The following is a 22500-nucleotide window of genomic DNA, read 5'->3' on the forward strand; positions in this document are numbered from 1 at the left end:
CAGGGCAGGTACAGCACGGGGTTAGATACAGAGTAAAGCTCCCTCTACACTGTCCCATCAAACACTCCCAGGACAGGTACAGGGGGTTAGATACAGAGTAAAGCTCCCTCTACACTGTCCCATCAAACACTCCCAGGGCAGGTACAGGGGGTTAGATACAGAGTAAAGCTCCCTCTACACTGTCCCATCAAACACTCCCAGGGCAGGTACAGCACGGGGTTAGATACAGAGTAAAGCTCCCTCTACACTGTCCCATCAAACACTCCCAGGGCAGGTACAGCGCGGGGTTAGATACAGAGTAAAGCTCCCTCTACACTGTCCCATCAAACACTCCCAGTGCAGGTACAGCGCGGGGTTAGATACAGAGTAAAGCTCCCTCTACACTGTCCCATCAAACACTCCCAGGACAGGTACAGGGGGTTAGATACAGAGTAAAGCTCCCTCTACACTGTCCCATCAAACACTCCCAGGGCAGGTACAGGGGGTTAGATACAGAGTAAAGCTCCCTCTACACTGTCCCATCAAACACTCCCAGGGCAGGTACATGGGGTTAGATACAGAGTAAAGCTCCCTCTACACTGTCCCATCAAACACTCCCAGGGCAGGTACAGGGGGTTAGATACAGAGTAAAGCTCCCTCTACACTGTCCCATCAAACACTCCCAGGGCAGGTACAGGGGGTTAGATACAGATAAAGCTCACTCGACACTGTCCCATCAAACACTCCCAGGGCAGGTACAGCACTGGGTTAGATACAGAGTAAAGCTCCCTCTACACTGTCTCATCAAACACTCCCAGGGCAGGTACAGCACGGGGTTAGATACAGAGTAAAGCTCCCTCTACACTGTCCCATCAAACACTCCCAGGACAGGTACAGGGGGTTAGATACAGAGTAAAGCTCCCTCTACACTGTCCCATCAAACACTCCCAGGGCAGGTACAGGGGGTTAGATACAGAGTAAAGCTCCCTCTACACTGTCCCATCAAACACTCCCAGGGCAGGTACAGGGGGTTAGATACAGAGTAAAGCTCCCTCTACACTGTCCCATCAAACACTCCCAGGGCAGGTACAGGGGGTTAGATACAGAGTAAAGCTCCCTCTACACTGTCCCATCAAACACTCCCAGGGCAGGTACAGGGGGTTAGATACAGATAAAGCTCACTCGACACTGTCCCATCAAACACTCCCAGAGCAGGTAGAGCACGGGGTTAGATACAGAGTAAAGCTCCCTCTACACTGTCCCATCAAACACTCCCAGGGCAGGTACAGCGCGGGGTTAGATACGGAGATACTCTCCCTCTACACAGTCCCATCAAATACTCGCAGGGCAGGTACATGGGGTTAGATACAGAGTAAAGCTCCCTCTACACTGTCCCATCAAACACTCCCAGGGCAGGTACAGCACGGGGTTAGATACAGAGTAAAGCTCCCTCTACACTGTCCCATCAAACACTCCCAGGGCAGGTACAGCGCGGGGTTAGATACAGAGTAAAGCTCCCTCTACACTGTCCCATCAAACACTCCCAGGGCAGGTACAGCGCGGGGTTAGATACAGAGTAAAGCTCCCTCTACACTGTCCCATCAAACACTCCCAGGACAGGTACAGGGGGTTAGATACAGAGTAAAGCTCCCTCTACACTGTCCCATCAAACACTCCCAGGGCAGGTACAGGGGGTTAGATACAGAGTAAAGCTCCCTCTACACTGTCCCATCAAACACTCCCAGGGCAGGTACATGGGGTTAGATACAGAGTAAAGCTCCCTCTACACTGTCCCATCAAACACTCCCAGGGCAGGTACAGGGGGTTAGATACAGAGTAAAGCTCCCTCTACACTGTCCCATCAAACACTCCCAGGGCAGGTACAGGGGGTTAGATACAGATAAAGCTCACTCGACACTGTCCCATCAAACACTCCCAGAGCAGGTAGAGCACGGGGTTAGATACAGAGTAAAGCTCCCTCTACACTGTCCCATCAAACACTCCCAGGGCAGGTACAGCGCGGGGTTAGATACGGAGATACTCTCCCTCTACACAGTCCCATCAAATACTCGCAGGGCAGGTACATGGGGTTAGATACAGAGTAAAGCTCCCTCTACACTGTCCCATCAAACACTCCCAGGGCAGGTACAGCACGGGGTTAGATACAGAGTAAAGCTCCCTCTACACTGTCCCATCAAACACTCCCAGGGCAGGTACAGCGCGGGGTTAGATACAGAGTAAAGCTCCCTCTACACTGTCCCATCAAACACTCCCAGGGCAGGTACAGCGCGGGGTTAGATACAGAGGAAAGCTCCCTCTACACTGTCCCATGAAACACTCCCAGGGCAGGTACAGGGGGTTAGATACAGAGTAAAGCTCCCTTTACACTGTCCCATCAAACACTCCCAGGGCAGGTACGGCACGGGGTTAGATACAGAGTAAAGCTCCCTCTACACTGTCCCATCAAACACTCCCAGGGCAGGTACAGGGGGTTAGATACAGAGTAAAGCTCCCTCTACACTGTCCCATCAAACACTCCCAGGGCAGGTACAGGGGGGTTAGATACAGAGTAAAGCTCCCTCTACACTGTCTCATCAAACACTCCCAGGGCAGGTACAGGGGGTTAGATACAGAGTAAAGCTCCCTCTACACTGTCCCATCAAACACTCCCAGGGCAGGTACAGCACGGGGTTAGATACAGAGTAAAGCTCCCTCTACACTGTCCCATCAAACACTCCCAGGACAGGTACAGGGGGTTAGATACAGAGTAAAGCTCCCTCTACACTGTCCCATCAAACACTCCCAGGGCAGGTACAGGGGGTTAGATACAGAGTAAAGCTCCCTCTACACTGTCCCATCAAACACTCCCAGGGCAGGTACAGCACGGGGTTAGATACAGAGTAAAGCTCCCTCTACACTGTCCCCATCAAACACTCCCAGGGCATGTACAGGGGGTTAGATACAGAGTAAAGCTCCCTCTACACTGTCCCCATCAAACACTCCCAGGGCAGGTACAGGGGGTTTGATACAGAGTAAAGCTCCCTCTACACTGTCCCATCAAACACTCCCAGGGCAGGTACAGGGGGTTAGATACAGAGTAAAGCTCCCTCTACACTGTCCCATCAAACACTCCCAGGGCAGGTACAGCACGGGGTTAGATACAGAGTAAAGCTCCCTCTACACTGTCCCCATCAAACACTCCCAGGGCATGTACAGGGGGTTAGATACAGAGTAAAGCTCCCTCTACACTGTCCCCATCAAACACTCCCAGGGCAGGTACAGGGGGTTAGATACAGAGTAAAGCTCCCTCTACACTGTCCCATCAAACACTCCCAGGGCAGGTACAGGGGGTTAGATACAGAGTAAAGCTCCCTCTACACTGTCCCATCAAACACTCCCAGGGCAGGTACAGGGGGTTAGATACAGAGTAAAGCTCCCTCTACACTGTCCCATCAAACACTCCCAGGGCAGGTACAGGGGGTTAGATACAGAGTAAAGCTCCCTCTACACTGTCCCATCAAACACTCCCAGGGCAGGTACAGGGGGTTAGATACAGATAAAGCTCACTCGACACTGTCCCATCAAACACTCCCAGAGCAGGTAGAGCACGGGGTTAGATACAGAGTAAAGCTCCCTCTACACTGTCCCATCAAACACTCCCAGGGCAGGTACAGCGCGGGGTTAGATACGGAGATACTCTCCCTCTACACAGACCCATCAAATACTCGCAGGGCAGGTACATGGGGTTAGATACAGAGTAAAGCTCCCTCTACACTGTCCCATCAAACACTCCCAGGGCAGGTACAGCACGGGGTTAGATACAGAGTAAAGCTCCCTCTACACTGTCCCATCAAACACTCCCAGGGCAGGTACAGCGCGGGGTTAGATACAGAGTAAAGCTCCCTCTACACTGTCCCATCAAACACTCCCAGGGCAGGTACAGCGCGGGGTTAGATACAGAGTAAAGCTCCCTCTACACTGTCCCATCAAACACTCCCAGGGCAGGTACAGGGGGTTAGATACAGAGTAAAGCTCCCTTTACACTGTCCCATCAAACACTCCCAGGGCAGGTACGGCACGGGGTTAGATACAGAGTAAAGCTCCCTCTACACTGTCCCATCAAACACTCCCAGGGCAGGTACAGGGGGTTAGATACAGAGTAAAGCTCCCTCTACACTGTCCCATCAAACACTCCCAGGGCAGGTACAGTACGGGTTAGATACAGAGTAAAGCTCCCTCTACACTGTCCCATCAAACACTCCCAGGGCAGGTACAGGGGGTTAGATACAGAGTAAAGCTCCCTCTACACTGTCCCATCAAACACTCCCAGGGCAGGTACAGGGGGTTAGATACAGAGTAAAGCTCCCTCTACACTGTCCCATCAAACACTCCCAGGGCAGGTACAGCACGGGGTTAGATACAGAGTAAAGCTCCCTCTACACTGTCCCCATCAAACACTCCCAGGGCATGTACAGGGGGTTAGATACAGAGTAAAGCTCCCTCTACACTGTCCCCATCAAACACTCCCAGGGCAGGTACAGGGGGTTTGATACAGAGTAAAGCTCCCTCTACACTGTCCCATCAAACACTCCCAGGGCAGGTACAGGGGGTTAGATACAGAGTAAAGCTCCCTCTACACTGTCCCATCAAACACTCCCAGGGCAGGTACAGCACGGGGTTAGATACAGAGTAAAGCTCCCTCTACACTGTCCCCATCAAACACTCCCAGGGCAGGTACAGGGGGTTAGATACAGAGTAAAGCTCCCTCTACACTGTCCCATCAAACACTCCCAGGGCAGGTACATGGGATTAGATACAGAGTAAAGCTCCCTCTACACTGTCCCATCAAACACTCCCAGGGCAGGTACAGCATGGGGTTAGATACAGAGTAAAGCTCTCTCTACACTGTCCCATCAAACACTCCCAGTGCAGGTACAGGGGATTAGATACAGAGTAAAGCTCCCTCTACACTGTCCCCATCAAACACTCCCAGGGCAGGTACAGGGGGTTAGATACAGAGTAAAGCTCCCTCTACACTGTCCCATCAAACACTCCCAGGGCAGGTACAGGGGGTTAGATACAGAGTAAAGCTCCCTCTACACTGTCCCATCAAACACTCTCAGGGCAGGTACAGGGGGTTAGATACAGAGTAAAGCTCCCTCTACACTGTCCCATCAAACACTCCCAGGGTAGGTACAGGGGGTTAGATACAGAGTAAAGCTCCCTCTACACTGTCCCATCAAACACTCTCAGGGCAGGTACAGGGGGTTAGATACAGAGTAAAGCTCCCTCTACACTTTCCCATCAAACACTCCCAGGGCAGGTACAGGGGGTTAGATACAGAGTAAAGCTCCCTCTACACTGCCCCATCAAACACTCCCAGGTCAGGTACAGGGGGTTAGATACAGAGTGAAGCTCCCTCTACACTGTCCCATCAAGCACTCCCAGGGCAGGTACAGGGGGTTAGATACAGAGTAAAGCTCCCTCTACACTGTCCCATCAAACACTCCCAGGGCAGGTACAGGGGGGTTAGATACAGAGTAAAGCTCCCTCTACACTGTCCCATCAAACACTCCCAGGGCAGGTACAGCACGGGGTTAGATACAGAGTAAAGCTCCCTCTACACTGTCCCATCAAACACTCCCAGGGCAGGTACAGCGCGGGGTTAGATACGGAGATACTCTCCCTCTACACAGTCCCATCAAATACTCGCAGGGCAGGTACATGGGGTTAGATACAGAGTAAAACTCCCTCTACACTGTCCCATCAAACACTCCCAGGGCAGGTACAGCGCGGGGTTAGATACAGAGTAAAGCTCCCTCTACACTGTCCCATCAAACACTCCCAGGGCAGGTACAGCGCGGGGTTAGATACAGAGTAAAGCTCCCTCTACACTCCCATGAAACACTCCCAGGGCAGGTACAGGGGGTTAGATACAGAGTAAAGCTCCCTCTACACTGTCCCATCAAACACTCCCAGGGCAGGTACAGCAGGGGGTTAGATACAGAGTAAAGCTCCCTCTACACTGTCCCATCAAACACTCCCAGGACAGGTACAGGGGGTTAGATACAGAGTAAAGCTCCCTCTACACTGTCCCATCAAACACTCCCAGGGCAGGTACAGGGGGTTAGATACAGAGTAAAGCTCCCTCTACACTGTCCCATCAAACACTCCCAGGGCAGGTACAGGGGGTTAGATACAGAGTAAAGCTCCCTCTACACTGTCCCATCAAACACTCCCAGGGCAGGTACAGGGGGTTAGATACAGAGTAAAGCTCCCTCTACACTGTCCCATCAAACACTCCAAGGGCAGGTACAGGGGGTTAGATACAGATAAAGCTCACTCGACACTGTCCCATCAAACACTCCCAGAGCAGGTAGAGCACGGGGTTAGATACAGAGTAAAGCTCCCTCTACACTGTCCCATCAAACACTCCCAGGGCAGGTACAGCACGGGGTTAGATACGGAGATACTCTCCCTCTACACAGTCCCATCAAATACTCGCAGGGCAGGTACATGGGGTTAGATACAGAGTAAAGCTCCCTCTACACTGTCCCATCAAACACTCCCAGGGCAGGTACAGCACGGGGTTAGATACAGAGTAAAGCTCCCTCTACACTGTCCCATCAAACACTCCCAGGGCAGGTACAGCACGGGGTTAGATACAGAGTAAAGCTCCCTCTACACTGTCCCATCAAACACTCCCAGAGCAGGTACAGCGCGGGGTTAGATACAGAGTAAAGCTCCCTCTACACTGTCCCATCAAACACTCCCAGGGCAGGTACAGCGCGGGGTTAGATACAGAGTAAAGCTCCCTCTACACTGTCCCATGAAACACTCCCAGGGCAGGTACAGGGGGTTAGATACAGAGTAAAGCTCCCTCTACACTGTCCCATCAAACACTCCCAGGGCAGGTACGGCACGGGGTTAGATACAGAGTAAAGCTCCCTCTACACTGTCCCATCAAACACTCCCAGGGCAGGTACAGGGGGTTAGATACAGAGTAAAGCTCCCTCTACACTGTCCCATCAAACACTCCCAGGGCAGGTACAGGGGGGTTAGATACAGAGTAAAGCTCCCTCTACACTGTCTCATCAAACACTCCCAGGGCAGGTACAGGGGGTTAGATACAGAGTAAAGCTCCCTCTACACTGTCCCATCAAACACTCCCAGGGCAGGTACAGCACGGGGTTAGATACAGAGTAAAGCTCCCTCTACACTGTCCCATCAAACACTCCCAGGACAGGTACAGGGGGTTAGATACAGAGTAAAGCTCCCTCTACACTGTCCCCATCAAACACTCCCAGGGCATGTACAGGGGGTTAGATACAGAGTAAAGCTCCCTCTACACTGTCCCCATCAAACACTCCCAGGGCAGGTACAGGGGGTTTGATACAGAGTAAAGCTCCCTCTACACTGTCCCATCAAACACTCCCAGGGCAGGTACAGGGGGTTAGATACAGAGTAAAGCTCCCTCTACACTGTCCCATCAAACACTCCCAGGGCAGGTACAGCACGGGGTTAGATACAGAGTAAAGCTCCCTCTACACTGTCCCCATCAAACACTCCAAGGGCATGTACAGGGGGTTAGATACAGAGTAAAGCTCCCTCTACACTGTCCCATCAAACACTCCCAGGGCAGGTACAGCACGGGGTTAGATACAGAGTAAAGCTCCCTCTACACTGTCCCCATCAAACACTCCAAGGGCATGTACAGGGGGTTAGATACAGAGTAAAGCTCCCTCTACACTGTCCCATGAAACACTCCCAGGGCAGGTACAGGGGGTTAGATACAGAGTAAAGCTCCCTCTACACTGTCCCATCAAACACTCCCAGGGCAGGTACGGCACGGGGTTAGATACAGAGTAAAGCTCCCTCTACACTGTCCCATCAAACACTCCCAGGGCAGGTACAGGGGGTTAGATACAGAGTAAAGCTCCCTCTACACTGTCCCATCAAACACTCCCAGGGCAGGTACAGGGGGTTAGATACAGAGTAAAGCTCCCTCTACACTGTCCCATCAAACACTCCCAGGGCAGGTACGGCACGGGGTTAGATACAGAGTAAAGCTCCCTCTACACTGTCCCATCAAACACTCTCAGGGCAGGTACAGGGGGTTAGATACAGAGTAAAGCTCCCTCTACACTGTCCCATCAAACACTCCCAGGGTAGGTACAGGGGGTTAGATACAGAGTAAAGCTCCCTCTACACTGTCCCATCAAACACTCTCAGGGCAGGTACAGGGGGTTAGATACAGAGTAAAGCTCCCTCTACACTTTCCCATCAAACACTCCCAGGGCAGGTACAGGGGGTTAGATACAGAGTAAAGCTCCCTCTACACTGCCCCATCAAACACTCCCAGGGCAGGTACAGGGGGTTAGATACAGAGTGAAGCTCCCTCTACACTGTCCCATCAAACACTCCCAGGGCAGGTACAGGGGGTTAGATACAGAGTAAAGCTCCCTCTGCACTGTCCATCAAACACTCCCAGGGCAGGTACAGGGGGGTAGATAGAGTAAAGCTGCCTCTACACTGTCCATCAAACACTCCCAGGGCAGGTACAGGGGGTTAGATACAGAGTAAAGCTCCCTCTACACTGTCCCATCAAACACTCTCAGGGCAGGTACAGGGGGTTAGATACAGAGTAAAGCTCCCTCTACACTGTCCCATCAAACACTCCCAGGGTAGGTACAGGGGGTTAGATACAGAGTAAAGCTCCCTCTACACTTTCCCATCAAACACTCCCAGGGCAGGTACAGGGGGTTAGATACAGAGTAAAGCTCCCTCTACACTGCCCCATCAAACACTCCCAGGGCAGGTTCAGGGGGTTAGATACAGAGTAAAGCTCCCTCTACACTGTCCCATCAAACACTCCCAGGGCAGGTACAGGGGTTTAGATACAGAGTAAAGGTGCCGTCTGCGTTCAGAGTTTGAAGAGTGTCTCTTTCTTTCTCTAACCAGCTGAGTTCAAGTGCCGACCTGGCCAGTTTCAGTGCGGGACCGGCCATTGCACTAACCCAGCGTTCATCTGTGACGGGGATAACGATTGTCAGGACAGCTCTGATGAAGCCAACTGCGGTCAGTTGCAATACCTTTTACTGCAACGTCTGTCTGTCTGTGTCTGTGTCTGCTTGTATTTAGCTGCCCTGTGTCCTAACTCACACACCCAGTCCCACTCACCCATCACCCCCTGTGCTCACTGCCCCCGTGTCCTAACTCTCACCCAGTCCCGCTCACCCATCACCCCCTGCGCTCATTGACCCCGTGTTCTAACTCACACCGAGTCCCACTCACCCATCACCCCCTGTGCTCACTGCCCCCGTGTCCTAACTCGCACCGAGTCCGCTCACCCATCACCCCCTGTGCTCACTGACCCCGTGTCCTAACTCACACCCAGTCCCTCTCACCCATCACCCCCTGTGCTCACTGACCCCGTGTCCTAACTCGCCCCGAGTCCCACTCACCCATCACCCCCCTGTGCTCACTGCCCCCGTGTCCTAACTCGCACCCAGTCCCGCTCACCCATCACCCCCTGTGCTCATTGACCCCGTGTCCTAACTCTCACCGAGTCCCACTCACCCATCACCCCCTGCGCTCATTGACCCCGTGTCCTAACTCGCACCGAGTCCCACTCACCCATCACCCCCTGTGCTCACTGACCCCGTGACCTAACTCGCATCCAGTCCCGCTCATCCATCACCCCCTGTGCTCACTGACCCCGTGTCCTAACTCGCATCCAGTCCCACTCACCCATCACCCCCTGTGCTCACTGACCCCGTGTCCTAACTCGCACCGAGTCCCACTCACCCATCACCCCCTGTGCTCACTGCCCCGTGTCTTAACTCGCACCGAGTCCCGCTCACCCATCACCCCCTGTGCTCGCTGACCCCGTGTCCTAACTCGCACCGAGTCCCACTCACCCATCACCCCCTGTGCTCACTGACCTACATTGGCTCCCGGTTAAGCAATGCCTCGATTTCAAAATTCTCATCCTTGTTTACAAATCCCTCCATGGCCCTCGCCCCCTCCCTATCTCTGTAACCTCCTCCAGCCCCTACACCCCTCCCTATCTCTGTAACCTCCTCCAGCCCCTACACCCCTCCCTATCGCTGTAACCTCCTCCAGCCCCTACACCCCTCCCTATCTCTGTAACCTCCTCCAGCCCCTACACCTCTCCCTATCTCTGTAACCTCCTCCAGCCCCTACACCCCTCCATATCTCTGTAACCTCCTCCAGCCCCTACACCCCGCCCTATCTCTGTAACCCCCTCCAGCCCCAACACCCCTCGCTATCTCTGTAACCTCCTCCAGACCCTACACCCCTCCCTATCTCTGTAACCTCCTCCAGCCCCTACACCCCTCCCTATCTCTGTAACCTCCTCCAGCCCTTACACCCCTCCCTATCTCTGTAACCTCCTCCAGCCCCTACACCCCTCCCTATCTCTGTAACCTCCTCCAGCCCTTACACCCCTCCCTATCTCTGTAACCGCCTCCAGCCCCACAACCCCCCCCCCCCCCCCGAGATCTCTGCACTCCTCTAATTCTGCCCTCCTGACCATCCCTGATTATAATCGCTCCACCATCGGTGGCCGTGCCTTCTGTTGCCTGGGCCCCAAGCTCTGGAACTCCCTCCCTAAACCTCTCCGCCTCTCTCTCCTCCTTCAAGACGCTCCTTAAAACTTACATCTCTGACCAAGCTTTTGGTCACCTGCGCTAATCTCTCGTTATGCGGCTCGGTGTCAAATTGTTTAGTCTCTTAATCCTCCTGTGAAATGCCTTGGGACACAGCAAGCAGTGAGGGAGGCAAGTGGTATGTTGGCCTTCATTGCAAGAGGGTTTGAGTACAGGAGCAAGGAAGTCTTACTGCAGTTATACAGGGCCTTGGTGAGACCACACCTGGAATAGTGTGAGCAGTTTTGGTCTCCTTACCTAAGGAGGGATATACTTACCATAGAGGGAGTGCAGCGAAGGTTCACCAGACTGATTCCTGGGAGGGCAGGACTGCCGTATGAGGAGAGATTGGGTCGACGGGGCCTGTATTCACTGGAGTTTAGAAGAATGAGAGGGGATCTCATTGAAAGGTATAAAATTCTGACGGGGTTGGACAGACTGGATGCGGGGAGGGTGTTTCCCCGGGGCTGGGAAGTCTAGAACAAGGGGTCACACAGTCTCAGGATACGGGGGAGGAAATTTAGGAGCGAGATGAGGAGAAATGTTTTCACTCCGAGGGTGGTGAACCTGTGGAATTCTCTACCACAGGAGGCTGTGGGGGCCAAGTCACTGAATATATTTAAGAGGGAGATAGAGAGATTTCTAGACACAAAAGGCATCAAGGGGTATGGGGAGACAGCGGGAATATGGTGTTGAGATAGAGGATCAGCCATGATCATATTGAATGGTGCAGGTTCGAAGGGCCGAATGGCCGACTCCTGCTCCTATTTTCTATGTTTCACTACGTTAAAGACGCTATATAAATATAAGTTGTTGTTCCTTGTGGTCTCCAGCACACCTTCCCGCCCTGCGCCTCTTAAACCTGCTCTTTCTCTCTCGCTCTCTCTCCCGCAGAGATTCACGTTTGCCTGCCGAGCCAGTTCAAGTGCACCACCGCCAATCGTTGCATTCCCGGGATATTCAGGTGCAACGGGCAGGACAACTGTGGAGACGGCGAGGACGAGAAAGATTGTCGTAAGTGTACTTTCGGCGCGCGCTCTCGTAAAGATGCCGCTTTCGGGGGCGGGGGGCGCGCGGTAAAGAGCATATCTGATCGTCGGAACTCAACGTGCGATTGCGTAGAATCTTGCAGCTCAAACAGGCCATTTGGCCCAACTGGTCCACGCCATAAGGACACGGTAATCAGTGGGGTGCCGCAGGGATCGGTGCTGGGACCCCAACTATTTACAGTCTATATTAACAACTTGGAAGAAGGGACTGAGTGTAATGTAGCCAATTTCTTCACATAAGAAACAGGAGCAGGAGTCGGCCATTCGGCCCCTCGAGCCTGCTCCGCCATTTAATACGACCATGGCTGATCCGATCATGGACTCAGCTCCACTTCCCCGCCCGCTCCCCATAACCCTTCACTCCCTTATCGCTCAAACATCTGTCTATCTCCCACCTTAAATATATTCAATGTCCCAGCCTCCACAGCTCTCTGGGGCAGAGAATTCCACAGATTTACAACCCTCTGAGAGAAGAAATTCCTCCTCATCTCAGTTTTAAATGGGCGGCCCCTTATTCTAAGACCATGCCCCCTAGTTCTAGTCTCCCCCATCAGTGGAAACATCCTCTCTGCATCCACCTTGTCGAGCCCCCTCATAATCTTACACGTTTCCATAAGATCACCTCTCATTCTTCTGAATTCCAATGAGTAGAGGCCCAACCTCCTCAACCTTTCCTCAGAAGTCAACCCCCTCATCTCCGGAATCAACCGAGTGAACCTTCTCTGGTCTGCCTCCAATCTGTTTAGGCCCCACACCAGCCCCCTCCAACCCCTCTCCATCTCACCCCATCACCATAACCCTATATTCCTTTCCCCCCCATGTGTTTATCCACCTTCCCCTTAAATACATCGATACTATTCATCTCAACCCCTCCCTGTGGCAGCGAGTCTCACATTCTCACCCCGCTCTGGGTAAAGAAGTTTCTCCTGAATTCCCCATTGGGTTTATCAGTGACTATCTTATATTGATGGCCCCCTAGTTCTGGTCTTCCCCACAAGTGGGAACATCTTCTCGACATCTACCCTATTGAACCCCTTCATCATTTTAAAGATCTCTATCGGGTCAGCCCTCAGCCTTCTCATACCTAGAGAAAAGAACTCCGGTCTGTTCACTCTTTCCTTGATAGTCGTGAGGAGGAATTTCTTCACTCAGATGACGGTGAATCTTTGGAGTTCTCTGTCTCAGAGGGCTGTGGAGGCTCAGTCGCTGAGTATATTCGAGAGATTTTTGGATATTAAGGGATATGGGGACGGTGCAGGAAAGTGGAGTTGAGGTCGAAGATCAGCCAGGATCTCATTGAATGGAATGTTGTCCTTTATTGCAAAGGTGATGGAGTATAAAAGCAGGGAAGTCTTGCTCCAGTTATACAGGGTATTGGTGAGGCCACACCTGGAGTACTGCGTGCAGTTTTGGTCTCCGTATTTACGAAAGGATACACTTGCTTTGGAGGCTGTTCAGAGAAGATTCACTCGGTTGATTCCGGAGATGAGGGGGTTGACTTATGAGGAAAGGTTGAGTAGGTTGGGCCTCTACTCATTGGAGTTCAGAAGAATGAGAGGTGATCTTATCGAAACGTATCAGATTATGAGGGGGCTTGACAAGGTGGATGCAGAGAGGATGTTCCCACTGATGGGGGAGACTAGAACTAGGGGGCATGGTCTTAGAATAAGGGGCCGCCCATTTAAAACTGAGATGAGGAGGAATTTCTTCTCTCAGAGGGTTGTAAATCTGTGGAATTCTCTGCCCCAGAGAGCTGTGGAAGCTGGGACATCGAGTATATTCAAGGGTAGATTTCTGGGACACGAACGGAATCGAGGGATCCGGGCGGGAAAGTGGAGTTGAGGTCGAAGATCTCATTGAGTGACGGAGCAGGCTCGAGGGGCCAAATGGGCCTGCTCCTGCTCCTAATTCTTGGGAAACCCCTTCTACATTTTAAAGATATCTATTGCGTCACCCCTCAGTCTTCACACGGTTCCAGAGAACAGTGCCCCTGCCTGTTCAGTGTCTTCCGATGGGTGTAACCTCACCCAGTTCTGCAGTCACTTGATTCCCAGCGGACAAAGCATGGGAATTAAAGGAATACTCCAGACGAACAGGCTATAAGACTCGTCTTTCTAACTCCCCGCTCCCTCAGCAGACGCCGCAGCCTCCGAGACTGTAAAATGGGCTCCTCATCATCATCGGCAGTCCCTCGGAATCGAGGAAGACTTGCTTCCACTCTAAACACGAGTCCTTAGTTGGCTGAACAGCCGAATACGGGAACCACAGTCCCTGTCACAGGTGGGACAGATAGACGTTGAGGGAAGGGGAGGGTGGGACTGGTTTGCCGCACGCTCCTTCCGCTGCCTGCGCTTGGTTTCTGCACGCTCTCGGCGACGAGACTCAAGGTGCTCAGCGCCCTCCCGGATGCACTTCCTCCACTTAGGGCGGACTGGTCTTTGGCCAGGGACTCCCAGGTGTCGGTGGGGATGTTGCACTTTATCAGGGAGGCTTTGAGGGTGGTCCCTTGTAACGTTTCCTCTGCCCACCTTTGGCCCGTTTGCCCGTGAAGGAGTTCCGAGTAGAGCGCTTGCTTTGGGGAGTCTCGTGTCTGGGGGAACCATGCGGACAATGTGGCCCTGCCCAGCGGAGCTGGTCGAGTGTGGTCAGTGCTTCGATGCTGGGGATGTTGGCCTGGTCGAGGACGCTAACGTTGGTGCGTCTGTCCTCCCGGGGGATTTGCAGGATCTTGCGGAGACAGCGTTGGTGGTATTTCTCCAGCGACTTGAGTTGTCGACTGTACATGGCTCGGTGCGGCTGTGGAACCTGGCTAATACAGCACCTTAGGCAGAAGGAGGGCATTAAGGTTGTAAATTCCAGCGATATTTAAAGGCGGTAAGGTTTTCGTTCCTGCACGATGACGAGGCAAAACTAGAACGATGGGGGAAATCAGCCGGGCACAGAATGTTGTAGAGCCATTGAAACCCTCCCCCTTCCCCCTCCGTGCCTTTCAGTTCTGCGCGCGGAGGGAGGGGTTTCCTGTACGGGCTGCTCCTGCACACTCTCCACCTTGCCATCCTCGTCTGCCGTTCGGACACACCATGGCGCGCCATCTTGCCGTCCGGAGGAGGTGGGGGTCCCCAATGGAGTGCTCTCTACGCGGGAGTCCTCCCGTTATTTATTGGGGACTTGGCCTGGAGGGTGGTGCACGGGGCAGTCCCCTGCAATCGGTTTTTAAGTCGGTTCACGGGCTCCCGGGCCGCCTGCAATTTCTGCGGTCTGGAGGAGTCCGTGTTCCACGTGTGTGTTCAGTGTGTGAGGTTGCAGCCCCCTCTTCCAATATTTGAAGGGGCTGCTCCTCAAATTCTGGCTGCACTTCAGTCCCACACCTGATCTTTGGGAACCCTGTGCGGAGGGGAGCGGGCAGGTCCGAGGGCCTCCTCGTAGGACTGCTCCTGGGCCTGGCCAAGGGGGCCATCAGCCGGTCCAGGCAGCGGGCGGTCGAGGGGGTCGTTCAGCCCGACTGCCTGCCTCTCTTCCGCGGTTACATCCGAGCCAGGGTGTCCCTGGAGGTGGAGCACGCGGTGTCCACCGGTACGCTCGCGGCCTTCCGCGAGAGGTGGGCGCCGGAGGGACTGGAGTGCATCATCACCCGCGGGAACAGAATTATAATTTGTTTTGGCAAAGTTGCATTGTTAATTTGTGGGTTTTGTGGCCCTTACAAAAGTCGGTACTTGATTTAAAATTCTATCTAAAATAGTTGTGGAGTTGTTGAGTTGGGAGGGGCTTAGCCAGTCACGTGACATTCACAAGACTCAATAAAACCCCAGCCAGTTGGGTTCGGGGGATCCACGATGGGGCAGGTGGTTGAGAGCCTGTTGGATGAACCGGTAATGTGCAGTGTGATTGTTAAACCTTTTACATAAGAACATAAGAAACAGGAGCAGGAGTCGGCCATACGGCCCCTCGAGCCTGCTCCGCCATTTAATACGACCATGGCTGATCTGATCATGGACTCAGCTCCACTTCCCCGCCCGCTCCCCATAACCCTTCACTCCCTTATCGCTCAAAAATCTGTCTATCTCCACCTTAAATATATTCAATGTCCCAGCCTCCACAGCTCTCTGGGGCGCAGAATTCCACAGATTTACAACCCTCTGAGAGAAGAAATTCCTCCTCATCTTAGTTTTAAATGGGCGGCCCCTTATTCTAAGACCATGCCCCCTAGTTCTAGTCTCCCCCATCAGTGGGAACATCCTCTCTGCATCCACCTTGTCGAGCCCCCTCATAATCTTACATGTTTCGATGGCCTACCCCTGCTCCAATTTCTTAATGTTCTTATGTAAAAGGTTTAACAATCACACTACACGTTACCAGTGGTGACAGGTTAGGAAAAGGGAGGTGCAACGAGACCTGGGTGTCATGGTACATCAGTCATTGAAGGTTGGCATGCAGGTACAGCAGGCGGTGAAGAAGGCAAATGGCATGTTGGCCTTCATAGTGAGAGGATTTGAGTATAGGAGCAGGGAGGTCTTACTGCAGTTGTACAGGGCCTTGGTGAGGCCACACCTTGAATATTGTGTACAGTTTTGGTCTCCTAATCTGAGGAAGGACATTCTTGCTATTGAGGGAGTGCAGCGAAGGTTCACCAGACTGATTCCCGGGATGGCAGGACTGAAATATGAAGAAAGACTGGATCGACTCGGCTTATATTCACTGGAATTTAGAATGAGGGGATCTCATAGAAACATATAAAATTCTGACGGGATTGGACAGGTTAGAGGCAGGAAGAATGTTCCCAATGTTGGGGAAGTCCAGAACCAGGGGTCACAGTCGAAGGATAAGGGGTAAGCCATTTAGGACCCAATGAGGAGAAACTTCTTCACTGAGAGTGGTGAACCTGTGGAATTCTCTACCACAGAAAGTTGTTGAGGTCAGTTCATTGGATATATTCAAAAGGGAGTTAGATGTGGCCCTTACGGCTAAAGGGATCAGTGGGTATGGAGAGAAAGCAGGAATGGGGTACTGAGGGAATGATCAGCCATGATCATATTGAATGGCGGTGCAGGCTCGAAGGGTCGAATGGCCTACTCCTGCACCTATTTTCTGTGTTTCATCCACCAGGCTCATAAACCAGCTAGTTCCTAACAGCGATGCATCGCTATAAATTCTTGAGCAAACAGCCCATGAAACGAATACATGACAAAATATCGGCTCATGTGTGTGTGAGAAATTTCCCGGCCACACTGTGTAACTCGTTGCGTGTGTTTTGTTCCTGTGACCATAGCCGAGGTGACCTGTGCACCCAACCAGTTCCAGTGTGCGACGACCAAGCGGTGCATCCCGCGAGTGTGGGTTTGTGACCGTGACAACGACTGCATGGACCATTCCGATGAGCCCGCCAACTGCAGTAAGTCTCGTCAACTCTCGGCCGTTCAAGTTCTCACTCTCCGATCGTATCCCTCCTCGCTTCTCTCCCCACCTCCTCCCTATCTCTGTAACCTCCTCCCTATCTCTGTAACCTCCTCCAGCCCCTACACCCCTCCCTATCTCTGTAACCCACTCCAGCCCCTACACCCCTCCCTATCTCTGTAACCTCCTCCAGCCCGACACCCCTCCCTATCTCTGTAACCCCTCCAGCCCCTGCACCCCTCCCTATCTCTGTAACCCACTCCAGCCCCTACACCCCTCCCTATCTCTGTAACCCCCTCCAGCCCCTACACCCCTCCCTATCTCTGTAACCCCCTCCAGCCCCTGCACCCCTCCCTATCTCTGTAACCCCCTCCAGCCCCTACATCTCTTCCTATCTCTGTATCCTCCTCCAGCCCTTACACCCCTCCCTATCTCTGTAACCTCCTCCAGCTCCTTCACCCCTCCCTATCTCTGTAACCCCCTCCAGCACCTACACCCCTCCCTATCTCTGTAACCTCCTCCAGCCCCTACACCCCTCCCTATCTCTGTAACCCCCTCCAGCCCCTACACCCCTCCCTATCTCTGTAACCTCCTCCAGCCCCTACACCCCTCCCTATCTCTGTAACCTCCTTCAGCCCCTACACCCCTCCCAATCTCTGTAATCTGGTCCAGCCCCTACACCCCTCCCTATCTCTGTAACCCCCTCCAGTCCCTACACCCCTCCCTATCTCTGTAACCTCCTCCAGCCCCTACACCCCTCGCTATCTCCGTAATCCCCTCCAGCCCCTACACCCCTCCCTATCTCTGTAACCTCCTCCAGCCCCTACATCCCTCCCTATCTCTGTAACCCCCTCCAGCCCCTACACCCCTCCCTATCTCTGTAACCTCCTCCAGCCCCTACACCCCTCCCTATCTCTGTAACCTCCTCCAGCCCCCACACCCCTCCCTATCTCTGTAACCACCTCCAGCCCCACAACCCCCCAAGATCTCTGCACTCCTCTAATTCTGCCCTCTTGAGCATCCCTGATTATAATCGCTCCACCATCGGTGGCCGTGCCTTCTGTTGCCTGGGCCCCAAGCTCTGGAACTCCCTCCCTAAACCTCTCTGTCTCTCTCTCCTCCTTTAAGACGCTCCTTAAAACCTCCCTCTTTGACCCAGCTTTTGGTCACCTGTCCCTAATATCTCCTTCTGAGCTCGGTGTGTGATTTCGTTTGGTAATCGCTCCAGTGAGGTGACTTGGGATGTTTTACCGTGTTAAGCTCGCTGTATAGATACCAGATGTTGTTGCGTTTTCCTACCTCAGCACGGTAAGCGATAAGGTGTGAGATACATCTTCAAATTACTCATCTTCCAAAATGCCAACTTGTGATTCAAGCCCCTTGACCATTAAGAGGTCACCATCATAGGCAGTCCCTCGGAATCGAGGAAGACTTGCTTCCACTCTAAACACGAGTCCTTAGGTGACTGAACAGCCCAATACGGGAACCACAGTCCCTGTCACAGGTGGGACAGATAGACGTTGAGGGAAGGGGAGGGTGGGACTGGTTTGCCGCACGCTCCTTCCGCTGCCTGCGCTTGGTTTCTGCACGCTCTCGGCGACGAGACTCGAGGTGCTCAGCGCCCTCCCGGATGCACTCCCTCCACTTAGGGCGGTCTGGTCTTTGGGCCAGGGACTCCCAGGTGTCGGTGGGGATGTTGCACTTTATCAGGGAGGCTTTGAGGGTGGTCCCTGTAACGTTTCCTCTGCCCACCTTTGGCTCGTTTGCCGTGAAGGAGTTCCGAGTAGAGCGCAGTGGGTGATGGGTGAGCGGGACTCGGTGCGAGTTAGGACACGGGGGCAGCGAGCACAGGGGGTGATGGGTGAGCGGGACTCGGTGCGAGTTAGGACACGGGGCAGTGAGCACAGGGGGTGATGGGTGAGTGGGACTGGGTGTGAGTTAGGACACTGGGTCAACGAGCACAGGGGGTGATGGGTGAGCGGGACTCGGTGTGAGTTAGGACACTGGGTCAACGAGCACAGGGGGTGATGGGTGAGCGGGACTCGGTGCGAGTTAGGACACGGGGGCAGCGAGCACAGGGGGTGATGGGTGAGCGGGACTCGGTGCGCGTTAGGACACGGGGTCAGTGAGCACAGGGGGTGATGGGTGAGCGGGACTCAGTGCGAGTTAGGACACGGGGTCAGTGAGCACAGGGGGTGATGGGTGAACGGGACTCGGTGTGAGTTAGGACACGGGGTCAGTGAGCACAGGGGGTGATGGGTGAGTGGGACTCGGTGCGAGTTAGGACACGGGGCAGTGAGCACAGGGGGTGATGGGTGAGTGGGACTGGGTGTGAGTTAGGACACGGGGTCAGTGAGCACAGGGGGTGATGGGTGAGCGGGACTGGGTGTGAGTTAGGACACGGGGTCAGTGAGCACAGGGGGTGATGGGTGAGTGGGACTGGGTGTGAGTTAGGACACGGGGTCAGTGAGCACAGGGGGTGATGGGTGAGTGGGACTGGGTGTGAGTTAGGACACGGGGTCAGTGAGCACAGGGGGTGATGGGTGAGTGGGACTGGGTGTGAGTTAGGACCACGGGGTCAGTGAGCACAGGGGGTGATGGGTGAGTGGGACTCGGTGCGAGTTAGGACACGGGGTCAGTGAGCACAGGGGGTGATGGGTGAGTGGGACTCGGTGTGAGTTAGGACACGGGTCAGTGAGCACAGGGGGTGATGGGTGAGCGGGACTGGGTGTGAGTTAGGACACGGGGACAGTGAGCACAGGGGGTGATGGGTGAGTGGGACTCGGTGTGAGTTAGGACACGGGTCAGTGAGCACAGGGGGTGATGGGTGAGCGGGACTGGGTGTGAGTTAGGACACGGGTCAGTGAGCACAGGGGGTGATGGGTGAGCGGGACTGGGTGTGAGTTAGGACACGGGGTCAGTGAGCACAGGGGGTGATGGGTGAGTGGGACTGGGTGTGAGTTAGGACACGGGTCAGTGAGCACAGGGGGTGATGGGTGAGCGGGACTCGGTGCGAGTTAGGACACGGGGTCAGTGAGCACAGGGGGTGATGGGTGAGTGGGACTCGGTGTGAGTTAGGACACGGGGTCAGTGAGCACAGGGGGTGATGGGTGAGTGGGACTGAGTGTGAGTTAGGACACGGGGTCAGTGAGCCCAGGGGGTGATGGGTGAGCGGGACTGGGTGTGAGTTAGGACACGGGGCAGTGAGCACAGGGGGTGATGGGTGAGTGGGACTGGGTGTGAGTTAGGACACGGGGTCAGTGAGCACAGGGGGTGATGGGTGAGTGGGACTGGGTGTGAGTTAGGACACGGGTCAGTGAGCACAGGGGGTGATGGGTGAGTGGGACTGGGTGTGAGTTAGGACACGGGGTCAGTGAGCACAGGGGGTGATGGGTGAGCGGGACTCGGTGCGAGTTAGGACACGGGGTCAGTGAGCACAGGGGGTGATGGGTGAGTGGGACTGGGTGTGAGTTAGGACACGGGGGCAGTGAGCACAGGGGGTGATGGGTGAGTGGGACTGGGTGTGAGTTAGGACACGGGGTCAGTGAGCATAGGGGGTGATGGGTGAGTGGGACTGGGTGCGAGTTAGGACACGGGGTCAGTGAGCACAGGGGGTGATGGGTGAGTGGGACTGGGTGTGAGTTAGGACACGGGGTCAGTGAGCACAGGGGGTGATGGGTGAGTGGGACTGGGTGTGAGTTAGGACACGGGGGCAGTGAGCACAGGGGGTGATGGGTGAGTGGGACTGGGTGTGAGTTAGGACACGGGGGCAGCGAGCACAGGGGGTGATGGGTGAGTGGGACTGGGTGTGAGTTAGGACACGGGTCAGTGAGCACAGGGGGTGATGGGTGAGTGGGACTGGGTGTGAGTTAGGACACGGGGGCAGTGAGCACAGGGGGTGATGGGTGAGTGGGACTGGGTGTGAGTTAGGACACGGGGGCAGCGAGCACAGGGGGTGATGGGTGAGTGGGACTGGGTGTGAGTTAGGACACGGGGTCAGTGAGCACAGGGGGTGATGGGTGAGCGGGACTGGGTGTGAGTTAGGACACGGGGGCAGTGAGCACAGGGGGTGATGGGTGAGTGGGACTCGGTGTGAGTTAGGACACGGGGGCAGTGAGCACAGGGGGTGATGGGTGAGTGGGACTCGGTGTGAGTTAGGACACGGGTCAGTGAGCACAGGGGGTGATGGGTGAGTGGGACTGGGTGAGTTAGGACACGGGGAAGGGGGGCAGCCGAGTTTTGGACGAGCTGCAGTTGACGGAGGGTGGGATGCCGGACAGAGGAGCGTTGGGGAACAGTCCTGTCCAGGAGCTAACAAAAGCGGGCAGGGAGGGAGTTTGTGAAGTAAGTGAGGGAGATGGGCGATGTTATGGCGTTAAACTCAGCCATGTTGGGGATTCGGGAGCAGCAGAGAAGTTGTTTGAAAGGCTAGAGAGGCAGCAGCGTGTGTTTGGAGAGGGGGTGCAGAGAATTTCCCATTGGGATAGGTAGTATTCAGCAGTCCCTCGTATCGAGGGTGACTTGCTTCCACATCAAAAAAGGGCTGAGTTCGCAGGTGTTTCGATGAAGGACCTGATATTCCGGATCCCGAACTACATCCTGAAGGGTGGAAGATGCCTGTGGGTGGATTGTTTTAACGTGGGGTGACCGTTGCACACCAGCCACCACACGGGGCTTGACAGAGCGAGGTCTTGGTCCAGGGGCAAGGGTTAACCAGGACGACTGGAGACCTGCTCTGCTGCACGGGCCCAGTGCGCCCACATATCGCACAGTGTGGGCTGGTCCGTGCTACCCCTGGGCCCTCGCCTCTCCTGGATCCCCCGCCTCTCCTGAATCCCCGAACTCTCGCCTCTCCCGGGCCCATGGGCCTCCCTCGCTCACCCTGGTGATCAGTGGCGAGTTAACGCCGCTACCCTTTCCGATTTCAGCTCAGATGACGTGTGGCGTGGATGAGTTCCGATGCAAGGACTCGGGCAGGTGTATACCCGCTCGCTGGAAGTGCGACGGAGAAGATGACTGTGGCGATGGTTCAGACGAGCCGAAAGAGGAATGTGGTACGTAGAGACTTGGTGCTGCAAATACAGGCGCTCCCTCAGTGCTGCCCCTCCGACAGTGCGGCGCTCCCTCAGTGCTGCCCCTCCGACAGTGCGGCGCTCCCTCAGTACTGCCCCTCCGACAGTGCGGCGCTCCCTCAGTACTGCCCCTCCAACAGTGCGGCGCTCCCTCAGTACTGCCCCTCCGACAGTGCGGCGCTCCCTCAGTACTGCCCCTCCGACAGTGCGGCGCTCCCTCAGTACTGCCCCTCCGACAGTGCGGGGCTCCCTCAGTACTGCCCCTCCGACAGTGCGGCGCTCCCTCAGTACTGCCCCTCCGACAGTGAGGCGCTCCCTCAGTACTGCCCCTCCGACAGT

The 22500-nt window shown here is 54.6% G+C and overlaps 1 protein-coding gene across 1 annotated transcript in view; it reads left to right on the top strand.

Moving 5' to 3' along the window:
• Positions 1-22500, top strand: part of LOC139241096 (low-density lipoprotein receptor-related protein 1-like) — a 440653-nt gene that overhangs the window by 369847 nt on the left and 48306 nt on the right. The window contains 4 exon segments of the mRNA XM_070869785.1: positions 8941-9057; positions 11544-11663; positions 16965-17087; positions 22018-22143. Of these exon segments, the coding sequence (XP_070725886.1) occupies positions 8941-9057; positions 11544-11663; positions 16965-17087; positions 22018-22143 (486 nt within the window).

The sequence above is a fragment of the Pristiophorus japonicus genome, chromosome Y (genome assembly GCF_044704955.1).
Source record: "Pristiophorus japonicus isolate sPriJap1 chromosome Y, sPriJap1.hap1, whole genome shotgun sequence".
Taxonomy (NCBI): Eukaryota; Metazoa; Chordata; class Chondrichthyes; family Pristiophoridae; genus Pristiophorus; species Pristiophorus japonicus.